We start from the raw sequence: 26,815 nt of genomic DNA, 5'->3' as shown, positions 1-26,815 counted from the left end.
AAGGCCAGATCCTGAAATTGAAACTCACATACTTTGGCCACCTGATGAGAAGGAAGGATTCACTGGAGAGGAGCCTAATTCTGGGAAACATTGAGGGCAATAGAAGAAAGGGATGACAGAGAATGAGGTGGCTGGATGGAATCACTGAAGCAGTAGGCGTGAGCTTAAATGGACTCCAGAAGATGGTAGAGGACAGGAAGGCCTGAAGGAACGTTGTCCATGGGATCGCGATGGGTCAGACATGACTTCACAACTAACAACAATGAGTGATTACATTTATGTTATGCTACCTAAATTATACATATGAACTGGCTGGCTCATATGCTTATTTCCTTTTTTTCTCTTATGAATAATAATCTTGAACATAATCAAATAAACAATCAAATGCTTACTATGGTGATTGGCATCTATATTAGCTAATAATACAGATTAAGGACCTACGTAGACAATTTATTGTTTCATTATAGGCATTTTTACATTGCTGCTGGTTCTTTTCCCAAATGCCTCAAAAGCAATTTGAAGAAAAATCACAATCATCTTATCTTCGCTTCTGCCAAAATTAATGTTGTAATGTAATGTTGTAAGCAAACAAACAAACAACCTCCTATATCCACTCCATCAAAAGAGAAATGGTTTGCTTTTACTGATCCCACTCATGTCCTTACTTCACTTTGTTTATATTTGTCTGGTCATATGCACACAGAAAAAAAAGTTTCTGTGAGAAGGAGTTTAAAAAAAATCGGGATGTCCCTTGAAGTCTGAACACCTCAGACTTAGAAATCAGGAAACATGGTGAGGCAGAGGTTTCATGTTGCCTTGAAATAAATTGGCTCAGCTCTCAAATTTAGCCAACCTTGCAATACTACAGAGATTCAGAGCACTTCAGATTGCAGCAAATATCATGTGTAGAAGTATCCTAAGCTTTTTACTCTTAACCCTCAAAGAAGTATAATTGGAAGTATTTCTTTCACTTATCTATTTACAACCAGCACATCTCAGGATGTTGGTTGTAAATGTGCTATATGATTGTTGGAAAGCAAGCAGCCAATATAGAGATGGCCCAGTAAGGACCTGGATTCTTTGGGGATTTAGCCCTTTGCTTTCCAAAAATCAAAATCAAAAAGTTGTGTTGCTTTCAGTAAATATCTTATTCTTGATAGCCACTGAAAGGAGAAAAAGATGACATTTTAATTGTCACATTGTACTAATTTAATCAATGAAGGATGACTGACATTTTTTTTTATTTTTAATGCACCATCCTGATAGTACCACTAAAATAATACTGTAAAGAGATGAGATAACCAATCAACCTGTAGCTCTAGATAAGATTAAAAAGACTTTAAATCATACTGATAGGAGTGGGAATTTTTTTTTTTTACAAATAATAGATAAAATTTAAATATTTAGTGATTCAGTTGATTATAAGAAGTTCATAAGAATGAGAGAAGCTCTTCAGCTCTACCTCAGCAACTGATATCAAGAAGTCTGCTGTTTCTACTATCAATAGTAGAATCCTCCAGTATTTGTATAATCTTCTTTTAACATTGTATGATTTGGCAATCTTCATGTTGTGATAACAAATTTTATCTTTCAGTGATGTACTATATGATAAATGTAAATTATAAGAAACTAAGCATATGATACACATTTATCATAAAAGCATCCAACTTGCTATTTGGTCAAAAACTCTGTTACCTAATTAACTTTGTGTACACAGATTGTGACGAAACAGTTAAAAAAGATGTATATGGGGGAAGGGAGATAAGGAAGAAGCCACTCATTAGTAAAGAATATGAATTATGATACCCAGCATTAACTTTTACAGAAGTGATAGAAAAACAAAAGGTTAAACTATCTTATCAACCATCCAACAAACAGAAGTTATAGATGATACTTTCCACAATCTTGTTTTTTTAAGGCTCTCTATAGTACTTTTGTGGGAATGTAATTTGTATTGTGATCCCATGATCCAGTGATCCAAGACAAATGTATGCTGAGTAAGAAAAATCTGCTGAGGGTAGTCCTTTCAAAAGACCTCTGACTTGCCTTTCTACTACTTTAGAGAGTGGAGGAGGGTACAAAGAAATAATAAATTCTTCACTCCTATTAACCTATGCTATTAAGTTGATGTCTCTGTTTCAAGTTTATTAGGTAAAAGAAATATGGAGACTTTATTCTCACCAGGGCCCATACTTTATTTGTTGATGATATCTCCATGGGGAGACAGGTAATATGGGCACTATTATCAAGACAATACAGGAATGAATAAATCCAGTATTTTCATCCCTTTGGGGGCAGTTATGGAAGATTGAAGCCATAGGATTTTTCATAAAACAAGGAAAATCAGACGGAGAGCTTATTTGGTGTAGTGGTTAAAGCATCAGGCTGGAAAATGGGACACTGAATTCTAACCCCGCCTTAGACATGAAAGACAGCTGGGTGACTCTGAGACTTTCTCCAGCCTAGAAAGGAAACAATGGCAAACCGAATCTGAAAATCTTGCCAAAAAAACTGTAGGGACTAGTCCAAGCAGTCACCAGGAGTCAATATTGAATCAAAGGTAAGAAGGAGAGAGGGAGAAACACTTACTGAAAAGCTCACCTTAAACATAAAGAAACAGCCTATAAAAAAAACCTCAAGATATTGAGAGTAAAAGAGTAAGTATCTTCTCATCTAAGGAGAAGATAATGGAGCCAATGGCTCAAGAAAGGTAAGATTATCTAAAAAGAATAAGTAAAAATATAATCACAATTAATTCTGACAATAATTTTACAATGACAATGAAGATAACTGGAGAAGGTCATGATGAATAGAGGTTAGTGAAAGATGCTAAAAAGAACATTTTAGATTTATTCAAAGTAACAGGAAATGAAATAATATCCCAGTCCCTTGGTAAAGGTGAGTAAAAGATAAATAAATAAATAAAACAAGAAGTAGATACTGAAAATCTATTTTAGTTGTTATCTAAGGTAAGAATATCTAATATAAGAATCTGAGAAAAGAAGACTGAAGGCTACTTTAATCTGAGTATGAAAAAAGTATAGTCAGAGAAAACCTACTGATTTGGAAAGAGTTCAGATCTCCCAGACCGGATGGATTGTTGGATTGTATGCTAATTCTCTGAAGGAGAAGGATGATAATTTGACATGAATTAATTATCTTTGAGAAATCCTAGAAAACAAAATAAGATGTCAGGTGTAGATAAACACTACAAAAAGGCATAATTTTTAAATCATGTAAAATAATTATTATACTCTATTCTGCTCACCTTCAATACTCTGTCCTGTTCTGGGCACTGCGGTATACCATAAAAAGAATTCAACCAATTAGAATAAATGAAAAAAAGAAAGACAACAAGAATGGCCAGGGATTGGAAACTAAGTCTTAATGGGAGAGATTTTTGTTTAGCCATGAGTGAGTAAGGAAGGACATTATTGTATCTTTCAAAAACTTAAAAAGAGCTGCCTCCTGTCACTGCAGACTGGAGGCATATATAATTGAATATTAGAAAAACTCCCTAAGAGAGCAGATGGACAGTGCAACCAATTGCTTACTGTGATTTAAATTGCTCCCTGTGTGGGAGATGATGGATTTCTCTTTATGGGATGTCTTAAAACAGAGGCGGCCTTTAATCTGAATTCCTGAATAGGACAATAGATTTGATAGCCAAATGTGTGCTTTTTTCCTCCCAAATCTATGATTTTATAAAATATTTTAATTATAAAAGCAAATAATCAGGTTAATGTTTGTTTGTCATTCTTAGATAATGAAATAGGTATTTAAGGATTTGTTTTATATAACTACTTTACATCAGTACTGATTTGTTCTTTTAACATTACATTATGTCCTATAATATTAGCATATAACATTAGCATATAAAGCCCTCTTGAAAGGCAGATACTTATTCAGATTTAAAGTGCTCAGCATACTTGATCGTAATTTTACAAAAGAAACACTTTTCTACAGATAGCTTTGTGGTGACATATGTATATCTGGGTTATGATTACTATAAAAAGAAAATGTTTTTATCCTACATGATTAGAAGTATATAAGGACAATGTACTTTAACTATATGAACAGTACCAAACTAGTATTCTTTAATAAATAGGATATTTGATACACTATTGTATAAACAATAGAATATTTACAATGATAAAGCAAAACCTGGAATTTGTTAAACACTGGACACTGTGGAAATCCTAGGAACCAAGACAAGGCAGGAGCTCCCACATTGCCTGTTGTGTACCTCTAGATGAAATACTGCAAGGTTGTCTTTCCAGCATTTCTTTTAGAACAAAAGTCAACAATTTTATTCTAAGTCCCAGAAATATAGGCACCTATCTCAGGTTGACACTGGTCTCTGATGAAGAATGGGTCCTATCAAAGAAGATCCATGAATGTTTGCATCATGATCATTGTTTAAAATCAGAATGTGTCAAAAGATAAAATTTGAAACCTGTTGAATTCAAGAAAGATCAAAGAAATCATGTGCTTATTATCCTTTTTTTTAAAAAAGCAGTGTTATTTAGCAAGCACCATCTGATTTCTGACATAGCATTGCTATCTGATAGCAAGATCAATTTAAATTTATTCAGTAGCAATGTCCAAATTTTATATGTACGTACCTTTTGCTGTCTCAAAGACACCTGCCTCAACTTAATGTGCTATTTTGAATATACTGTATGCGAATATTAACTTTGCAATCAACGGGATGGAAAATAACTGAAAAACAAACTGTTTAGAAGAAATAGTGTACAGAAACTCAACAGACTCGCATTTGGGCTTAAGCGTCTAGTTGTTTAGGAACCTACTTTATGCATTCAAAAGAGAGTTGCAAAAGTTGAATAATCATCTTGATGCTGCTGCTTGTCTCATTGAAAAAAATAGCTATTTTTTTTAAAGAAAAAAAGCAGACTTCAGAAAGAAAAAGAAAAACCTACACCTTTTGAGCTGTTCCTTTTGACATTTTTATCTTTAAACTCCTAATTATGTTTACATTCTGCACCATGAGCAGTGATTCATTCTCCTTCAAATACATTAAATGAGGGCCTAAACATATTTCTTCATTTCCAGGCATACCTGTTTATTTATCCCTAGATAGAACAAACATAATTTTTCCAACTGAAACAATTCACTGGCAAATCTGCAGTGAATTTAAAATGCACAATTTTCAGCTGAAACAAATTGAGCTATCTTGATTGAAATGAACAGATGCTACAGTAGTTTTCTTTCATTGTGCTATGCCATCATGCAGTGTTGGTATAGCATGATGTGTAATTCATTAAGTATGGTTTGTAAATCATAATTGAGCCCTCAGTTTTATGTGTAAATCAGGCTACTGGGGTTTAAGTAATCCCGGTTAAAACAAATATGACCTATGAACCCAATTTATATCATCCACATGTTGCCAAACCTGAAATGAGACATGATATGAATACTGTTATAATTACATGGTGTAGTAGTCAAACAATATCTATAAAACAAGTATGTTTTGGCAAACATCTATCTTAAAAGTCAGTGAAGCTAAGTTAAGTATCATGATGGGTGCACATAAAATGACTCATGTAACTTGATGAACTACATAAAATATAATGGTATCTAATTTATTTTCATATCCTTTTACTAAACTGATTAGTCTTCATTCTTACAACCCCCAATTTGTACAATATGATATATGGGTGGAGAGATGTAGTCTTTATAGCCCAGTTTGCCACATTCACATTCATTCAACACAAAGTATACCTCAACTTTTGCTTTTTTTGTTTTAAGAGAAAGCTGCTTTTTGTTGTAATTAGATAGGTAGTTATCACCTTCTTGGTTCATGAGAAATGGCTGAATCCACACATCTTATTAAACAATGGTTTGCTTAACTAGGATTTGTAGAAAAATTGGCTGAGGCTGCATAATGCAACAAAACAAGAGAAAAACACCAAACAATCATATTATGGATTGGCACAAGATGTAAAATAGGTCATTGAGAGAGTTAGAGTAAGTAACAATTTGTTACCTAATTTTTGAGATTACATTTGTCAACAGAGTTTAACTGTGCATGAAATTATGTTTTTAAAACTGGAGTTAAAACCTGCAAAATATGGGGGCAATTTCCTGTCCTGAAACTTTCTGTTCAAAGGGTATTTTTATATTTACTTCAAGAACATATAGCACAAGTACAGCACGACTAAAACATCATAATATTTCAAGTATTTAGAGTAACAGAAAAAAATACACAGCTTGGGTATTATTATTTTTTTCGCTACTCCCTCAACCAGAGTACCTAATTCCACAAACTATCCCAAGCCCTTCTTTTTCTGGCACTCTCCAGTGCTGTAGCAGAGGAAGGGAACTAATGGAAAGTTATGTGTTTTTCTGAAAGGAGAAGTGGAAGAACACTCAGAACAAGACATTTGAAGCAAAAACTCATTTTTTTTTCTTACAAGATGGTCTGTTACACAAACAGTGCCACATGCGCCACACCAGAGCCATGCCCCCAAACTGGTTTAGCCAATCTTTCCAAAACAACATTCAGAACTCATTCCAAAAGTAGCAGGAATAAGACTTGGCAGACTGGAAAACCAGTTTCTATTTTGTGGAGAGTGAGGTATTGCAACCCCACCCTCCACCTAACCTGGTGCACTACTCTGCGGCTGTGTTTACATGTGGTTTGAATTTATGTTCGTCTCTCCTGAACCACACATATTGTGCCTCACCAATTTTATTACTACTTTCCCTCCATGCTGAAAATGCCATGTAAAGTCACCAGCAGCTATGCAAGGAGGCTGTAAGCTTCCTAAAATTGTATCGCACAATTTGTTCTCACTTAATCTCAACAGATGCAAATCTGGCTCTGATCCAAAGAGACTATGAATCCTTTTGCTTGCTTATGTCACATTTATATAATAACTTTAAAGCACTTAAAGGGGAAAAAGAATATTAATGCAATCTGATGGATTACTCATTTTTCTATTCATATCTTATTTCATTGAGCACATTTAAAAAAAAAATATTTCAGCAACCTTCAGCAATAGCTCATGGCAATGTACCTGGTTAAGTTAAATCCCCAAGGGAAATTTAATGTATCACACTTAAGTGCCAACTTTAAAATGGAAAACATTCTATGGCTTACAGAATTGTTCCAGAAGCTGAATTAGCAAAATCGGTTAGAGTAAGATTTCAGAGAGTAGAAGTTGCATAGAATATCTTATCAGGTTCCAGGTGAAATAAAAAACATAAATGTTATGAGATATGCATAGCAGATTTATATCAGGATTTTATGACATTATCATGAAGTATTAGGCATGCCTATTCTGTGTTAGAGTCAAAGATCAATTTCCAACTTAAGTGGATTCTGAGTAAATCTAATGGGAGACCAATTTATCTAATGTTTATAAAAAGCCAAGGATAGCTACTCAGACAATTGTAGTTGGAGACTGAATCCATAAGACACTATTCCATTTCCTAATTTCTACAGTGGCATCTCTAGCATCACATCAGTCATTGTTTTTGTGTGTATGTGCAATGTCACAACATACATACAAAAGGGATACAACTTTCAGCACTACAGTTATGATGATGCTGTCAATTGCCCGTCCTCACAGTCCCCGTTGATGCTTCTGCAATCAGATGTCAAGGAAGCCGATAATCAAGGTACTTGCGTGATAACACCTTCCCTTTCTTTGAAATAACTAATTTATAGGTGCAATAATTGCTGGATCCTCCAGTGGTAATTATATGATATTTAAATTTCATTTGTTTTTTCATTAGTATTCCACTAGAGCAGCATATGCAAAGTGTTAATATGAATAGAAACACAAGTTAAACCAGAATCTCAAATACAACCGCAACTCACTATTAACTTCATGAAGTTCAGGAGAAAGCAGCACCTGACATACCTGCTACAAAACAGAAAACAGTATTGAAAATGGAATGCGGTGTTCTTAGACTCCCTCAGTGAAGGCCCTTTTCCTAACCTACCTCACGGGTGAAAAGAACAGCAGCATCATAGTGCTCATCATGGTCATCATCCAATTGATTGTGCTGGTGCTGCCACTTGCAGAAGTTTTTGAGTGTGGTAGCTGCATTCTTGGTAATCTCTAGGCCTTTCTCCTTGTCCCCCAGCAACACCACCTTCACAACCACCAGGCGGATGTGATTCTCAATGCTGGCATGTCCATAGAGCCGAGAAGCAATGGTGGCCAAGGTGAGCAAATAGTGATGGAGGCCTTTGCCATACTTCTTGGTCATGGAATCATCAGCCACCAGGAGAAGTTCTACCTGCCTGGCTCTAGAGATAGAGCGTTTCCTTCTTTTCCTAGAGTCCACCGGAGGGGCAATAGTGATAGGGGAATGTGCCATTCTGGTGGTCAGACCTATCTCCAGCTTCCCTTCCTGCCCTTGGGTCAGTTTCTTTCCATCCAAAAGTGGGGTCCTGGAGGAACCATGAGTCTCACAGCTGGGACGGGAAGGCAGCGTTTCAAAGCTGAAATGATCCCTGAAGAAGAGATGGAGTATCTGAGCAGACGCATCCCCATAGATCCAGTCCTGAGAAGCCTTTTCCTCTTCTCTCGCAGCTTTGCCCCGGAGCAAAGGTCTCACTGTGTAGCGGGCGTGCTTGACCGCAAAATAGCCCTCTAAGCCACCACAGAGATTGAAGATTGCCAGAGACTGAGCACTCCCATCCACCGTGCCCCGATAGTAGCAGTGACCCTTGCCCTGGAGAAGCTGCTCGGCGGTTCCAAGCAACGCGTCCTTCTCCAGATCTAAGAGGAAGCGCTTCCCATCCAGGTAGAGGATATAACCCACCTTGCCTCCTCCGGAGTAGGTCTGATCTATGCTTTCTACTACCCCGCTAGGACGCTGCTCCCGGAAAGAGAAAGGTCGGAGAAGCCTCGTCGTCCCCGGCGCCGCTGCCGCTTTGGATTGCTGCAAAGCTTTATCATAGGCAGGTGCTGAAGTTGCTGGGGAAACTCTGGCGGCGGCAGCAGCGGCGGCGGCGGTTTGTAAGCTCGCAGCTAACGGCAGCAGCAGCAGCAGCAGCAGCAGCAACCAAACCATCTTCAGTTGCCTGGTGCTGAGCTCCGGGGCCGGCGATTCGATGGCCGGGCAGGGGACGGAGGAGCGGGGCGAAGACCGAGCGTTTGCAAAGGCGGCGGCGGCGGCGGCAGCGACAACAGCTTCGGTTCTTCTCACTGGCTTCGGGGAGAGAGACGCCGCGCTTCCCGCCGCCAGCAGGCATGGGAGAAGTTGAAAGACTTCACACTTCACTTGGCGGCCAACGAGTCATCCGGCTGAGAAAGCCGAGCATCAGTTGCGGCCACTCCGACCGGAGGAAGCCCTCGGTTCTTTCCTTCCCCCTGTTTTATTCTTGCTACTCTCCCTTCTCCCGGGTATTTGGCGGGCAGGAAGGGGAGCGAGCGAGGGAGCGGGAGGGCAGAAAGCAAGCCCTCGCTTGCCGGCTGAGGGAGCGGGGCGCGGGGGAGGGAGAGGCAGACGTCCCAGGTTAAAGTGGCGAGCTTCCCTCGTTGGAGTTCGCGGGCGGCGGCGGTTAGCCCCAGTCTGCCGAAGCGAACCAGAAGAACCCGGCGAGCGCTGTGAAGATGCGAGGAGGTGGAACAATGCATTTATAGCGGAATGCCATCCTGCAATGGCAATTTCAATAATTCGTCATTGCAGGCTGCCTCTTAAAGGGAGAGCTTCGCAACATCCACTCCCACACTTCCTTCGGAAGGGGGTGGGGGGGGAGAGAAGAGCGGGGCAGGGGGTCACGGAGGTAAGGAAGAGAGAAGGCGGGGAGGGGGAGGGGGAAGCCGGGAGGCGGCGTTTGAATATGAAAGGGGAGAAATCCCAAGTTTCCTTCTGAATCGTTTCAAGCAGCGTCCTTTTTTGGGGGGGGGGGAGGAGGCTGTTTCTTAAGCAGTCAGGTTGACGAGATACTTTCCCCTCAGCCCCCTCTTTCCGTCCGGCCAGTTTCGACATTGCTCTCGTTATGAGCCGTGTCGGTGAGGCGGTGCGACAACTTCGTGGGCAGAGGAGAAAGAGGAACTCTTGCTCAGAATTTCTCAGCAGAAGTTTAGTAAGCAGAAAGAGAAAAAGAAAATAAGATATTCGTGGGGTTTTTTTTTTTTTTTTAGCAAACAGTGAAAGACTCTTAATGATGTAAACTGCCACGAGTCTCCTCGTGGTCAGGTGGGTAGCAAACGAATTTAATGAAGAATATCCATTATGACACCAACATCTTGTCTAAAGGAGCCTTACACTTCTATGGAAAAGCAGCATCATTTCACCAGAATTTGGTATAAAAGAAACTAAGCCACCCAACCTTTCCTTTGTTTCCTTAGTTTGAAGTCGTGTTACCCTTTCTCCACCATGAATCCAAAGCAACAGTCACCGTTTGGAAGGTCTGTAATTTCCTCAATTTTTCAGCAAACAAAGAATTAATTCTTACTGCAATATATCTGGATTATTTTTTATCACCTTGTAAGATACTCAGAGCCCCCTCCAACCACAAGATAAGCAGCATATAAATTTAATAATAATTAGTTTAATGTTAATTTGAATTCGTTCTCTACCTTTTCCTCTCTCCACTAAGGCAAATGCCTTAAGATATTCTTTATTTATTTACTGTTTTATCACCATCATTTTAAATGTCACACAATCCTTGTAAGGCCATATTAAAATCTAATAAAAATAAAGATAATTATGAATGTGTGACAAAATCCCACCATTTTTTATGTGCAGCACATGTATGACTCACATAGTAAAGGGCAAAACTTTGATCCATGGCTGTCACAATCATCTTAAGCACGCCATCTAAATTTCAACTAAGGAAAATGAAGTAACATTAAGGACTCATGAAGAGTAAGTCATATAAGCAAGCACAATCTGTCATTGCTTAATATTGGCATTGATCATGAGCCAATTCAGCTGAGACATCACTTAGCTTCTAATTTCCTATTTCTTACAACTATTACTAATACAAACCAGTATCAGTTTTATTAAAGGAGTTAATTACCTTATAAGATGGTTGGTTACATTACCCATAACACTGGATTCTTACAGTCTTATACACACACATTTACTATATTCATCTGCAAGGCCCAGTGTTGTTGTTCAGTTGCTAAGTCATGTCTGACTCTTCATAATCCCATGGACCACAGCACACCAGGCCCCCGTTTTCCACTGTCTCCCAGAACCTGGCCATACACATGCCCACTTCATCAATGACATCATCTAACCATTTCATCCTCTGCCATCCCCTTTTCCTTTTTCCTTCACTCTTTCTCAACATCACAATCTTTTCCAGTGAGTCCTGTCTTCTCATTTGGTGGCCAAAGTATTTGAGCATCAGCTTCAGTCTCCATCCTTCCAGAGAACAGTCCTAAAGGATTGAGTTCATTTAGGATTGACTTATTAGATCTTCTTGCAGTCCAAGGGACTCTCGAGAGTCTTCTCCAATACTGCAAGGCTCGATACACTTAGTATAACCTCTCTCATGTGAAATTGTGCATTGGACAACACTTACAGCTACCATACCAGTACAAACCACAGTGTGATGCAAGTGGAAAGTAGAAATGCAAGTGGTAAATAGTCAAATGGGCAAGGTGCCAAACTCCTTTGTGATCATTCCTCCATACAAATTATTAAAACACTCATAGGTCTGACAAAAAAAGAATGGGATTCTTTCCTTTGTATCCTGCTGGAGTCTTCCCATATTGATTCCATAACTGAAAAGAATACAAAGCATTTGTTCATATGCAAATGCAGATTGATTTGATACTGAGTAGGTACTGATGGAGCTACTAGGATGGGAGAGAACAATCAAAATTCAAGTTCACTTCAGGCAAGGAAGCTCAGAGTAACTCTGAGCCACTATGTCAGCTCAAACTATCTCCAATGTCAAAATACACATCTCCCATTACTACCACTCTCAATCTGTTTCAAGGTCCTAGCTGTACTGGCAACTCTCCTGTGCTAGTGATGGGCAGAAAGCAGCACAGGTGCCTGCAATTTGTAACAAAGCAGCCTGCTCTTTCACAGACAGCTTTTTAAGGCTGGTTTGGACTTGATGACACTTATCTACACCTTGGATGCATTACAGCTTGATTACTACAACATGTGCTATATGGAGCTCTCTTTAGAAGACCAGAGCAAAACACAGAAGGTGGGGTAGTAATTGATGCTGACAACACAACAGTTATTGATGTTGATAACATAAAAGTGAGTTTTGAAATACACATGTTTTCCAGATTTATTTTAGATATTATCAAAGCTCCAAACAGCTTAGAGCCTGATTGAGTGAAGTCTTCTCTCATTGTGAATCCTGTCCAGCTTTTAAGCTATTCAAGACAGTCCTTTTGAAGACATCTTCAGTGTCAGAGGCCTCAATGGCCCCAATAAAAAACAACAGTAGCAGAACGTCATCACATGTCCAATACATCATCATATAAATACAGACTTACAGGCTTGCTGTCTGATGTAAGTACATAAAATATGCCATTTGCACGTTGATGTGTTTGCACCCAGGCCACCATTGCTGGCCCTCCCACTCCTGAGACCCTTCTCATTTTTTGGCCAATGGGAGAATGTCTTCTGTATTGTTTCTGGGCTAAGATAATTCCATTTGGGCCCTGCTGACTCAGCACAGAGACAATGTAGAGATGTTATGTAACATCTATAGTTGTTATAGCACTTTAACACTAATTTTGTATTCATTAGAGCCTATAACTCCCTCCAAGGTGTGTTGGTGTGCCTGGGCCAGGTGGGCTAGTCACCTGGGGAAAGGGATAAAAAGGCAGGATTGCCGGCATCCCCTTCAAGGCAAAGGTACACTAGTAACTTGTGTTTCCATTTTTGAAACCATTTATTTTTTTTTACTTTGATCTTTTTTAAAAACAGTTAACTATTCATTGGAGTTGAAATGCAAAGATAAATTAAACAAATGTTGGAACTTATATTGTATCTTTCAACCCCTTTAGTTAGATTAGATGTAATAAATCTATAGTATTTTTTAAATTACAACAAAAAAAGATAAAAATGAATACAAACTAAAAAAAAATAAAAAATATACAGAAAAAAAATCAAAAAGAAAAATACAAAAAAGAAAGAAAAAATAAGGAAAATGTGTAAAGAAATGTATTCCCCCTTCATCCCTTCATCACAAGAATAAACAATTTTAGTGACTTATCATCTTCTCTTAAAATATAATAAATGATCTCCTCTTCCCATATCCCATCTCTTATCTATAAATTTTGTTCTGTCCTGGTCAGCAAAATGTCATTAAGGGTTACCAGAGATAACAATATATCTATTTTAACTTTCATCAAATAGGCCAACTTTATCCCTTCTCACAAAATTCTTCAAAGATTTAACTTTGTAAATCTAATATAGAAAACTTATCCAGATCACTCTTTTGCTTCTTTATTTTAATATTCCATTTGAATTATTAAGATATCAGCTGATCTCATTTGTATATCCAGTGTAGCATCTTTTTCTGCATCATTCCTGCATCAATTCTAAAATCATATTTCAAATCTACCTGGGTTGTTAGTCTATTTGCAATTTTCCAAAATCAAAGCTCCACTCATCCTTTTGCTGTTTATTTCAAAACTTGTACCTACAACTTCTTTTACTAAGGAATGAAAAAAAAATCACTCAATGCCATAAAACTTGTGAATCCAAAGGTTCCTAATAGCTGAAAAGCGATTAAGAAGCAATTTACAAAAGTGATTAGAAATGGAAGTGTGTGAACTTAGTGTCCTTTTAAAAGCTCTGACCAGGTTTTCTACAAAAAAGTGGCTTTCTGGCATCTCTCAGAACATTAAACCCACTGGAGACTGCTTTCTTACAGTCTCCTCATAGGGAACAACTGCATGGAACACTTGTGGGTGATCTCAAGTCTCTTTATCTGGAAAGAAATTACGAAGCCACACTAGTCACCAGCTTTCCATTTTGCAGCAGTTGTTTGTTCTGCTTTTAATGGAGATGCTTCAGTTTGCCACTTCTTCCCCCAGAAGTCAATGTTTTGAGAATTGCCTTGTGAACTGATTGGATTAATAAATTTGAAATTCATTGAAACTGAATTTAAAACAGAAATTAATTGAATTTATCTTTACTTACATTCCTATTTCATGCTTATAAAAAACAAGGAACTGATGAAGGAGCTGTTTTTTACAATAACATTTTGAACAGCGCCATGTGTGCTTTGCTATACTTCTTACAAACACTTTATTTTCCAGTGAGAAATATGACTTCAAGAGCAATTACTTCAAGAATAATTCACTCCCACTGGTTAGTTCACACATCATGCTAAACCATAGACTGTTTATTTTTGGTTGAGTGAAAAACATGAACAATGTATTAAAAATCTGACTTAATTATTTATATGAACACACCCTTGAATTAACTTTTTAGAAAAGCAGAATCTGGATCCTATGGTATCTATGCTTTGTTGTCCCAGCTAAAATTAGTAAACTTTTCCTTTACTGTAGAGCAAGTTTTACTTCTTTTCTGTGAGAACACTGTGAGTTTTAAAGTATGATTTTGCTTTTCTTTATGATCAAGATATCTTCCTGAAAGAGTGGAGTGTGGGAAGTAAAGGAAACGCCTTTGGCTTCAGTCTTGTAGTTCCCTCCCTCCCTCCCTCCCTCTCTCCCTCTCTCTCTCTCTCTGTCTGTGTGTGTGTCTGTGTGTGTGTTTGAGAGAGAGAAATATATTACATGTCAACAGGAATCTGTTTGATACAATTGGTACAAATTTATATCAATTTCACAGATTCCCTACAAACTATGTTGACTTAAGAATAGTGTAATGGATATATTGCTATATCCTGTAGGGAAAGCAGCATTCTGTGATGTACTGTATAAAAAAAATGCTATTTAAAAATTCAGTTGTGTTTCTGGTTTATATTCATAATTTTATGCTGTGAATAATTACAATATTTGAAGATCAGTTGATAATTCCTACACTAGAGATAGTAAAAGCAGAAGTTTCAGTGTAGCTTTTATTAGAAGTAAGTCTATGTAACATACAGAGATTTGATGCCTTATATAAACTTTAGTACAAATGCTGAATTCACAGAAATCACTGTGCAAAATAAATGGTAATTTTTGACCACTGAACCTAATATGCAATGTGTTTAAAACACATGTTGGGTGGAGACCTCTGTCTAGAGGAAGTATCAGATGCTTATGGTCTCTTACCCCTTCTCTTCTATAAACCACAGAAAGAATATCAAGGGAAGAATAAAATGTTAAACACTGTTTTAAAAAGAAAGAAAGGGAAGGTGGATTCATGTTAGAAATCCACAATGTTTTAAAACAATATATATGTACTGTAGGATATGTATTCCAATTGTTGCTTTACAAAACATAAATATGAAACCTTTTGATTATAATGCCTTATGATAAGAACAAATGTTTATCTTTTTTTCCCTGTCACTTAATAGCTGCCCCTGGAATGGTAACAGCACAGCTGTAGGCAGGAAAGGGCAAATAGAATTGGAGCCAAGAGTATTTCAAATATGTCCCTTTGAGCTACTATTCCTTTGAAGCAGTTTCAAGAATCTGAATAGCTAATATTTTTTAGGGCCACGCTTAAGATTGCCATAAAGAAAATTAGTGTTAAGTCTTAAAGGGTGGATTAAATTCACATATCATGCTAAACTAAGGGTTATTGTGTTTTGTTTTGTTTATTTAGTAAAATGCATGAGCAGTATATAAGCCCACCCATTACGGAATTATCTAAGACAAATTTAGACAGCATATCTTTGTTGACTAAAGTGCAACATATAGATTTATGCTTACACATGTGCAAAGGCATGTGCACGTAAACAAAATCAAACATATATGGAGGCTGGGTAGAATGGTTTTGTATTGATTCCATTCTGCCTTACAAACATTCTTTCCTTTTTAAAAAATCATCTTCTATCATTTAAAATTTCCTTTAAATGGTTGGGATTGTTCCTGTTTATCCAATAATAGTGTAAACTATGTTTTCCATGGAGTTTTGCCTTAGTGTTTGTAGGATTAACTTGAGAGGCTAATTGAAGACAAGAAGTTTACCAAACCCTAGTACATCCTCAAAAGTAACCTTGTCCTTGCACCCTAGATTGTCTGCATAGGAAATGTTGGGCTTGGATAAGAGGGAAAGTACTAGTTCCACACTGGAGCACTTAAACCTGATTTGGATTACCCCAGCCATGAGCTAATGAGGACAGGAAGTCAACACCATGAAGGTACATTCTCTACAAAGAGAGGGCATTTTCCTCCCATGGAAAGCAGGATGTGTGGATGATGCCTTACTGTTTCTCCAAGTCTTATCCCTTTGGTCCTGGGATTCATTTGTTTCTACATTTTCTAATTTTTCAACCTCTTCTCCTTCTGAAAGAAAGGGAATGGTCAGATCAAGACTCTCTGGGTGAGAATTCATTATTTGGAACTGAAATCTTCCAATACAAAAACTACCCTTTTCTCCCTTGTTTAAAAAGCAAGTAAGAACTTTCTCACTCAAAAGAGCAAAAGGAAGGTGTAAGTACTGCAACCTCAATAGGCAATGAGTGAGCTGAAGTTATCCTTTGTTGATGCTGTGGTTGCTCGCTTTCTCTTAGTTGTCCTCTTAGTTGTCCTCAGAGTTCACTGCAGACATGCTCACCATGTCCTCAAAAGTCTATAATTAGAATTGTCATACTTCTCTCCCCTTTTCTCTTTTTTCAACAGATACCAGGGTAAATATAACTGAGCTTTGGCAAAGCCAAAGTGTAAGATAGGGCTTGTGAAAAATAAAATAAAAACTTAAGCTTCTGCATCCATTTATTATCACAGTTGTAATTCTATCTTTTAAAAAAAATATATTCCAAGGTAATCCCCTAATTATTATTCATTATTATAGTAGCTGTTTGATATTTACTGAATATATTTTACATTATTCCCAATATTTGCCTATTATTGTCATAACAATATCAAAAGCAGGAGTATTCAATTCTTCTCCTTGGCAGCCATTTTAGTATGTAACAAGGATATGACAGCCACAAAATAGGAATGCTTCATACTTTTTTATTGCATTTCTTATAACAGTTGCCAGACTGATAAACTGATATAACTTGAATGTCTTCTCAAAAAAACAGTCCTCTACTGAGCAGAATATTCTGTCCCCATTTTAATGTATAAATCAGAGGAAACATTTTGTATTCATGTATCTTTTCCAGCTTATTTCTTCCATTGTTCTGCACACTAATTCAAAAACCCAGTCAAAAAAATTGAAAGAGAAATTAGAGCCAAATTACAGAAGAAATTACATCGTTTTACCCCTGATAAATTATCAATGAACAGCATCAATGACCAAATTCAGCAGTCATTCTCAAAGACATTACTGGGTAAGACATTTTCAAATTGATTAAGGAATTATAAATTGTTTTGCAGAATTCATGAAGAATTTAGTAAACCTGTTAGGCTAGAGTAAGTAAATCATTCTTCAAACATTTCCTAGGGCTAGAGATACATTTCACTGGCGTGTGTGTGAGATATAGCTGAAAACAGTATGAAATAAACTCACAAATGGCTCCATAGTCTTACAGTTTAATTAATTAATTCATTCGTTATAGAGTGTGTAACTAGTCTAGACAATAACTCATTCATGTATATATAAGTAATGAACAAATTGCTCTGGGGGTATTGCACAAAGGCCACCTTATTATAAATTACTAAGGATGCCATTTCTGAAGAAATGAGTAATATTGTAGATTTGCAGAACCAAGAACCAAAGGGATTATAACTTTGAATACATCCTTAGAACAAATGTCAGAACTAGTGTGGATTTTTCAATAAAAAAAGCAGAGCCCACAATAAATATAAATACTATAGAACTTAGTAAATGAAAGTTATTGTGAGAAGTTCTACAATGTTTGATTTGTGATGCAAAATCAGTAAGTTTTTTCTTTTCCTGGATGTGACAATGGCAGTTTGAAAAGCATGCCTTGGTAATTATATCATATTTTTCCATGCTGAGAAAATAGTGATCCATCTGTAGTTTATCATGAGTACATTGGAAAAATGTTGTTAGCTAAAGAAGGTGTGGCATCTACATGGAGCATGTAGTCCTTCATCACTTAGAACCACGTTTCTCATCAGATCTGACTTATAATGTGGGGCAGCCAAGGGTTTGGAACAAAATGAAGAAAAGTCAGGAGACATTGCAAAAGCCAGATACAAATGGCAAATTAAAAGAAAATACTATGAACATCTCCCATGTATTTGCTCTGATGAATCCCAGTGCAGTCTCTTATTATTTCTGAAATAGTTACTCCTACCATAGGAAAAACAGTATTGTGTAAAAGCATTTGGTGGAACTATGAGGTTTTTGTTTAGTTCAAATGGCTGAAATGTCTTTTATTTGCCAACTTGGGTGTTCGCACTTTGCTGGATTGCAGAGCAATCAAGAGAAAACTATACACCACAGGATTTATACAGTAGTTAGTGTTATAAACATTTACCAGTACTGTGTTTTCCATAAGAAAATCAGTCTTTGGCACTCTCTTATGTGGAGTTCTTTAGGATCCACCCCACCGATGGAGAATTCCAAAATGGTGGTTTTGAAAATAAATTTCCAGATTTAGCCACATCTGAAGAATCCACAAAATACTTCTTTGAAGCTAGGATTAACACCTTTCCCACACTGAACAATAAAAGCAGTATTTATGTCATTTCTTTCCTATTTCTTTTGCTAATACAGTATATATATACCGTATATATACTCCTCTATTTTTAGTATTGTTCTTAATATATATATATATATACATACATACAAATACATACATACATGTACACACACACACGCGTGTGTGTGTGTATGTGTGTTTATGTGTGTGTGTGTGGTTTTGGTAGAGAGCAGGCAGTGGAAGATTCCAATCAAGAATGCATTGATAAATAAAATGATAAAATCTCAGACTTTCCCCTACATTAAATAAGCAAACTTTGGTGGAAAGAATATGTTGGCTAATATAGATTTTAGTTTCCTTTAGGAGATTATGTTCTGTTTCACAATTTCTAATACCTACATTTGGGATCCATTAATATCATATTACTTACTATGCCAAAAAAGACACTATTTATTAAGGCATTGATGCTTTAAAAATATCTCAGGAAGTGGTCCAGTGAAGTTGTTCAACTGCAAATTTATAACAAATTTATAATTCAACTGCAAAGTTATAACTAGTAGCCAGCATGGGTTTGTTAAAAACAGTTCATGTGAAACCAATCTTATTTCATTTGTTGATAAAGTGACTAAACTAGTAGTCCAGAGAAATGCTGTGGATGTAGTATACTTAGATTTCAGTAAGGCATTTCATAAAGTAAACCACAACCTACTCCTTGGTAAGCTAGAAAAGATGGAATAGACAACATCACCACCAGATGGATCCGTAGCTGGCTGGCAAACCATACTCAATGAGTAGTCTTCAATGGCACTATAACCACATGGAGAGAAGTAAGCTGTGGGGTACCACAAGGTTCCATCTCAGACCCAGTACTCTTCAATATCTTTATAAATGACTTAGATGAGGGAATAGAAGGGAAACTCATCAAATTTGCAGATGACACCAAATTGGCAGGAGTATCCAACACCCCAGAAGACAAACTCAGGATCCAAAAAGATCTTGGCAAACTTGAACAATGGGCCCTATCCAACAAAATGAGTTTCTGTGTGGAGAAAAGCAAAGTTTTACATTTAGGCAGGAAAAATCAAAGGTATAAGTACAGATTGGGCGAGACCTGGCTTAAAAACAGTAACTGTGAGAGGGATCTTGGAGTCCTAGTGGACAACCATTTGACTATGAGCAACCAAAAAAGTTAATACAATCCTGGGCTGTATAAACAGAGGCATAGAATCAAGATCACAGAAGTATTAGTACCGCTTTATAAAACCCTAGTGAGACCATACCTGGAATACTGCAGCCAGTTTTGGTCGCCATATGACAAAAAAGATGTTGAGAGTTTGGAAAAAATTCAGAGAAACACAACTAAGATGATTAAAGGTCTGGAGACTAAAACATATGAAGAACGGCTGCAGGACTTGGGTTTGGCTAGTCTAAAGAAAAGAAGAAAAGGGGTGACATGATAGCAGTATTCCAGTATTTGAGGGACTGCCACCAAGAAGAGGGGGTCACATTATTCACCAAAGCACCAGAGGGCAGGACAAGAAACAATGGTTGGAAACTGATCAAAAAGAGAAGCAACCTGGAATTAAGGAGAAACTTACTGACAGTGAGAACAATTAACCAGTGGAACAGCTTGCCACCAGAAACTATGGGTGCTCCATCACTGGAGATTTTAAAGAAGAGGCTAGACAGTCACTTATCTGAGATGGTATATGTTGTGTCCCGAGCCTGCAAAGGCAGGCTCGGGATGTTGCAACGGTCCTGGGCAGTTGCAAACTGCCTGGGACCAGACTGGCTGGCGCTGGCTTTGCGTGCATGCATGAGGCGCGGAGCGCGCCAAATGTTGCTATTCGGTCCGGGGAAGCGTTCTTAAGAGAGGCAGAGAGGCCTGCGTGCCTCAGAGCTGTAACGGAGCAGAAGAGACAACAATAAAGGCTTCTTGACACTACGAGATGCTCTGTGCTTATTCGCCATTAAGCCGAGGACTCAACACTGGCGACGAAGGTGGGATGCCTTACAATTAATTAAGAAGAATTATAAGCTTACTCAGGAGTCCTGAGAACAGCTAGGAAGATGGCGTTAAATTCAGCACCTGCCTGCCAGTACAGCGTCGCTGGAGGTAAGCTGGCTGATAGACCCTTTCCTTACACAGATGGCCTATTCCAAGATTCTGCAAGTGTTCCAAACAGGAATCCATGGGAACTAGGAAGCACACAGGCACCAGTGCCTCCTCCAGCCAGGGAGTCACCCAGGGGGCATACTCATCATTCACCAGTACCATTCAGCACTCCAGTCAGGGAGAATAACCGGGAGCATCCTAATAACTCAAACATTGCAAGAGAGCTGGCCCAGTACTGATACTGTTTCCAGAAGGAGGTATTCACACAGGGAGGTGGCCGGAGAGGCACATCCCAATTCTGACACCTCCAGCACAGATGGGGGGGCAACTGAGTTTTGGGGAAATACTGAAACCCCAGACAGTCCCATTACGGGACTGGAAGCGAAGAAATGCAGCCCTTTGATAGGTCCAGTGTGGGCCTGGGAGGCACTATAGAGTTGCCTAACAGTGGCAGTTTTATAGAGGGGCCAGAAAGCCTGCAACTAGGCAGGTCAACCAGGTTATTGGGAGAACAAAGTCCTGGTCTGACGAGCCCGGTGGGCAAGCAAGCAGACCAGGCAATGGGGCACAGTCCATGGGGACCACCAGGGTCTGAAAGAGGGGGCAAATTCATGTCATCCTCTGGGCAAAATGGAATTGGGGATTCTCAGGTTCTAAGGAGGTCACAGAGAGTCAAGAGATCTCCTAAGTACCTTGAGGACTTTGTAACTCTGCGGGCAAAGCAGAGAGAGGGTGTCTGCTCTTGGGAGTAATGGAAATATGGGCATTGGGTATTAATACCCAGAACAATAGCCCAGTACCATTTGGAGCGTGGGTTGGCACACCACGCTCATGTTGAAGTCATATAGTTTATTAGTCTTAGCCAGGGTGGAAGGGGTGTTGTGTCTTGAGCCTGCAAAGGCAGGCTCGGGATGTTGCAATGGTCCTGGGCAGTTGCAAGCTGCCCGGGACCAGACTGGCTGGCACCGGCTTCGCACGCATGCGCGAGGCACGGAGCACGCCAAATGTTGCTATTCGGTCTGGGGAAGCATTCTTAAGAGAGGCAGAGAGGCCTGCATGCCTCAGAGCTGTAACGGAGCAGAAGAGACAACAATAAAGGCTTCTTGACACTACGAGATGCTCTGTGCTTATTCGCTATTAAGCCAAGGATTCAACAGTATAGGTCCTCCTGCTTGAGCAGGGGGCTGGACTAGAAGACCTCCGAAGTCCCTTCCATCTCTATTCTATTCTAAATCATAGCCACAAAGATAACCTAGCTTTAATATTTGACTAAATGAGTTCCAAAGAATGCTATATATTCAAAGCTGAAATACTATTTGAATGGAGGGTCATACCATTTAATACAACTGATATGTAGTTTTGGGCATTCTTTTGGATTTGGTGCTTACTGTAGAAGTCTATACACTAAAGTATTTTTTGTACATTTAATTAGCTCATTAATGCAGCTGCCTCTAAGAATACTTCTCTTGACCTCAATTATTCATGCCATGATTATAACTAGGCTTCACGCACTCTCTGTTAGGGACTGCCTTTAAAATAATATCCAGAAAGTAGAATTAATGAAAAAAATTGACAATGAAAACATTTTGATAATCTAGGTATTTGGTATTTTATCATAAGATTGTTATTAAATATTTGTCTTTTTCTAGAAAAAAAGTTTTTTTAGTTAAAATTACATTTTTTTCAGGAAAGAAAGTAGTTACTTTAGAACTGTTGCACTTTTTTATATAATGTCAAGCTTGATATACTTTCCAACATCAAACAGTCTTCATAAAATGTCAATAATATGTTATGTTTATGGAATGTTGTTACTGCTTCTCTGGCTCTCATGCTCCATCATATATATTTTAGTGCTTCAGACTTAGATACTGTGGTCAGCCACCACCCTGTTTACATGCATTTTCCTTTCCTTGTACTACTGATTTTCAGTTAGCTGTATGCATATCACAATAATCTCTTTTTTTCTTTTTCTCCCTCTGGAAATATTTTTTGGGGAGGGTTCATTTCTTTGAGCATTCTTTTGTTCGATCATGAAGGCACAAACAGACTTAGGATTAGCTAAATATCTATATATTTAGTTAACACTTTTGCAATTCTATGGATCCCTATAGTTCACAATTTATGAGTACTCCAGCTAGTGTGAATGGATGTTTGACTTTGAAAAGAGGCATTTCAGGAGCTGGAGACATGTGCCCAAACCAGGAAAATGTCCTGGCTTCTAGGAGTACAGCTTAGCTTTCAACCACAGCAGTGCAAGTAGTAACACTGGAAACAATTTCCAAGTTTGCCAATTCTGTTCAGCAGTCATCATTTTATCTGCCTGATAAAAATCCAGATGACCACAACATGTCAACAAAAAAATTAAAGTTTAGAAATGCTGCTGTTCATCAAACATTCATCCAGATTTTTGCAGTCCAATTATGATAGCTCTAACTTGAATACTGCGTTTGAGGTGAATTATGCATCATCATCATCACCAGTACTTCAGGAAGCAATGTTTAGAGAACATTAGGTTATCACACTGTCTTGATGTTGCCTGGATTTTCTTTCATTCATAAAGATAGGTATTAACTCCTCATTGAATAGGAGATTCAGCTATATTTTAAAATGTTTAAATATATAAAAGATAGTGTGCCTTATTTTTTTATTTTCAGACATCTTGTTGGCTTATCTGCAGCCATTTTTCTTTTTTGTTCAATCAGTGTTGGGCTTTAATTTCAATTTAGGACTGAAACATGGATATGTACATGGATATGTACAACTTATGTGGTTGATCTGTTTGTGCTTAAAAGGAAGGACTCTCTCCCTAATTCAGTATATAGTCTCCAATTTTTGTTTCATTTAGTCTTAGTGAAATCAAAACATTACAATTGGCACATCTTGCTACAGTTCATTATATAGAAAAATGTCTTTGCCATTTATGTCCCCAAAACAGTTTTCAATGTTATCCTGCTCTAATAAAGCAGTCATGCAATAAAGAGGGAAATAGAAGATTGAAATGCACATAATATACCTAGTTCTCAAGACTAAAGCTGAGTTACCTTAACACTTTTCAATGTATTTGCTCAGACAGTTAAATCAGGTTTATGATTGAGGTAATTGTAGCAAAGCTAGGTTTACTGGGAAAGCCCATGTGAAACCTAAAACAATATATTTTATCCAAATTAAATCTCCTAGACAGATTGTTTCACAGAGAGCAACTACAATCAAAAGATCTCCCTTCAAGTCATTTTCTACCTAGAATACAGAAACATATAGGCTTTTGATAGTTACCACATCATTTAAACATTGCTCTATAATGCATATAATATGGATGAGCCTATGTAAGTTGGGCTACACATCTTTTTTAAACTGTAGTATGCTAATTTTAGGATTTTTTAAATTCCTACTTTCAACTGTTTCCCAACAAAAATGTCATAAAACTGAATTTTCATTTCAGCAATTATGATTGGGAGTGAATCTGAACTTGAAGTGCTTAAAAAAATAAATAACTTGGGGCATCTTTCAGGTAAGAATCAATGGCAAGTTAGATCCTGTAGATATAGATATAGGTATAGTTTTGGATGACATAAATAAAGATATACAGTAGATATAAAAGAAAATCTATAGGGAAATTGACTGGAGACCTAAAGCAAATTACTGACAAAGTAGAAGTTTTGGAAACTTCCAAGTCATAAATGGAAGTCATGAGATCATGAAGAAAGATTTGGACAGTATAGCATTACTGGAATTGAGAGAAAAATAATTTTGTTTAAGACTTAAGAGTGGTTCCAGAAGAACATGAAAACATATTAAGTCTCTAATTTCTTGGGTTGGGATGAAGATGACATTGAGATATAGTTAGATAAATTTTATAGGGTTAATAGACAGTTTACAAAATTAAGAAATATTCTCATAAACTTTGTCAGGAAGAAAACCGAGAGCAAGTTTTGTAGAAGCATTTTAATACTAAATTGAGGAGTGATAATACAGATGTGAGTAAATGTCAACTAAAATGCCATGCTAAGAGAAAAGGTCTTTTTTTTTCCCCTGACAAATGTAAACAGAAGAAAATTGTATTTAGATGGGATAAATTCCGCGATGGGATTCAAACAACTGGTTCTCTGTGTGGATGCCGCTTCTGGAAGTCCATTCTGGGCCTGGGCAACAAAAAATTAGCTACTGGTTCTGCCGAAGTGGTGTGAACTGGCTGAATCCCAACACTGGATAAATTAGAAGGAGTGATTTCTACTTTTAAACAGCAGAAATTCAGACTGAACTCTGTAGAAAGTAATGTTTTGGAAAAAAAATAAAGAAGAATTGGAGCAAAATGGATGGGAGAAATAAAATTGTCACTACTGGAGCAAAAGACGAGCAGAATTTGTACCAGTGATGAACATGTAATTTCTAAAGTGTACACATTTTTCTTGAAATATGAAATAAGAAGCCAGAATTTTTCCTTTTAATATTGATGGATACACAATTAGAAAAAAATCATGGAAGATTATTTCAATATATGATTACTGCTGTGAAATTACTATATGCACAAAGATGGAAAGATTCTGCATTATGCATTATGGAGGGATTGTTGGTAAAATTGACAGATCTTCTGACATAGGTGAATTGACCAGAGGAAAGATAATATCTGAAATTTTTGATAAAAATAGTGTCCCAAGTTACTTTATTTGAGAGAGAGAGAGAGAGAGAGACTTGGAGCCTGAAGTTGTTCACCCTTGAAAGAATATCAGGAGATTCAGCCTAATTCCAGCCAACTATTGTTACCTTTTATTTGAAAAGCATTGGAAGAAAAGTCTGCCAGTAAAATTTATATTACTTCCACCTAGCTTGCATCATTTTCTTGTACTCCTGCTTGAAACCGTGAAATAGAAACTTTTGGCAGCTATTTTTTAAATGCTGTTTCACATTTAACAGTTTTTTAAATGGAACTCTTGGAATGTAGCTCAGTAGGCTTTTAATCCATAGTTTTTCATTCTGACCATTTATTTCTCTTGCAGTGATACATTTCTTTTCTCTCAATGGTCTAAAGATGAACTCAATTGGATCCCCCCTAAAATATGTAGCTGGGATATAATATATCATGTACTAGTCCAATTTAAATAGTATTGTAATACTTGAAGTTAAAGCATGTTTCTGTTTACTATTTTATTAAAATTTCAGTTTTCTAATTATTTTTAAATAAAGATTTGGGAGATATGGGTGCATAAATCTTCCAAGAGCAGTAATTAAGGAAACAGGTTTTGCAACAGTCTTATTTTCCATCATTTTCTTTGCCTAAAGAAAATCAAACTTGACTAAACCTTTTTTATTCATTAGTGGTAGTTGAAAAAAAAATTACCAACATATCTCAGTTGGCTTTTAACATCTAACCTTAAAAGGAGAGAATCAGGGTAGGTAATCTAAATTCCAGTTCATGTGGAAGCCTTTATTGGTATGTAATATCTCCTTGCTGCAGACAGTCCTGTTGCATCCATGAAGTCTGAATCTTTTGTGATACAAGAAACATATCTTAGAGTGGGAAGATTTTGCTCGTACAGTATTACATGTCTGATCTATTCAATAGGGCTGTAGAAATTAGCAATGTCTGATAACTGTAGTGGGGGCAAAGAAAGAAAAAGAAAAGAAAAAGGAACGAAAGAAAAAGAAAAGGAAGAAAGAAAGAAAGAAAGAAAGAAAGAAAGAAAGAAAGAAAGAAAGAAAGAAAGAAAGAAAGAAAGAAGAGGGAGAAAGAGAGAGAACATGGAAAAAACATCAGGAGCTGGGCTGGCAAATCCAAGAACTGTAGAAATGGCAAGTATTTGCTTTTTTTCTGGCAGCAGAGAAAGAGAGAATGCATACCTTTCAGATGTAAGTCCAGCTTAGTTCAGTGGTGCACTGTTACTTCAAGCTAAGTGGTATAGAATTGCAGCCCTCATTGTTGATACAATAATCAGATATTTTAATCACAGTAAGCCTGATTGAATTCTCTGAAACGTACTCCTGACTATATGTCTGTGCAGAATGTAAGTTCGATGCAAGAAATAACCGATTCAGATAACTGGTTGACATGAAGTTCA

General features: G+C 37.4%; 1 protein-coding gene across 1 annotated transcript in view; it reads right to left on the bottom strand.

The window, feature by feature from the left end:
• The window catches only part of ADAMTS5 (ADAM metallopeptidase with thrombospondin type 1 motif 5), a 48,675-nt gene extending 39,404 nt beyond the window's left edge, over window positions 1-9,271 (bottom strand). Inside the window, exon 1 of the mRNA XM_039357760.1 lies at window positions 7,972-9,271. Coding sequence (XP_039213694.1) covers window positions 7,972-9,051 — 1,080 coding nt within the window. The 5' untranslated portion in view covers window positions 9,052-9,271. The remainder of the gene's footprint in view (window positions 1-7,971) is intronic.
• Window positions 9,272-26,815: the final 17,544 nt, after the last annotated feature.

The sequence above is a fragment of the Crotalus tigris genome, unplaced genomic scaffold (genome assembly GCF_016545835.1).
Source record: "Crotalus tigris isolate CLP2741 ecotype Arizona unplaced genomic scaffold, ASM1654583v1 scf7180000018944.1027768, whole genome shotgun sequence".
Classification (NCBI taxonomy): Eukaryota; Metazoa; Chordata; class Lepidosauria; order Squamata; family Viperidae; genus Crotalus; species Crotalus tigris.
This window is presented reverse-complemented; position numbering and strand designations above follow the sequence as displayed.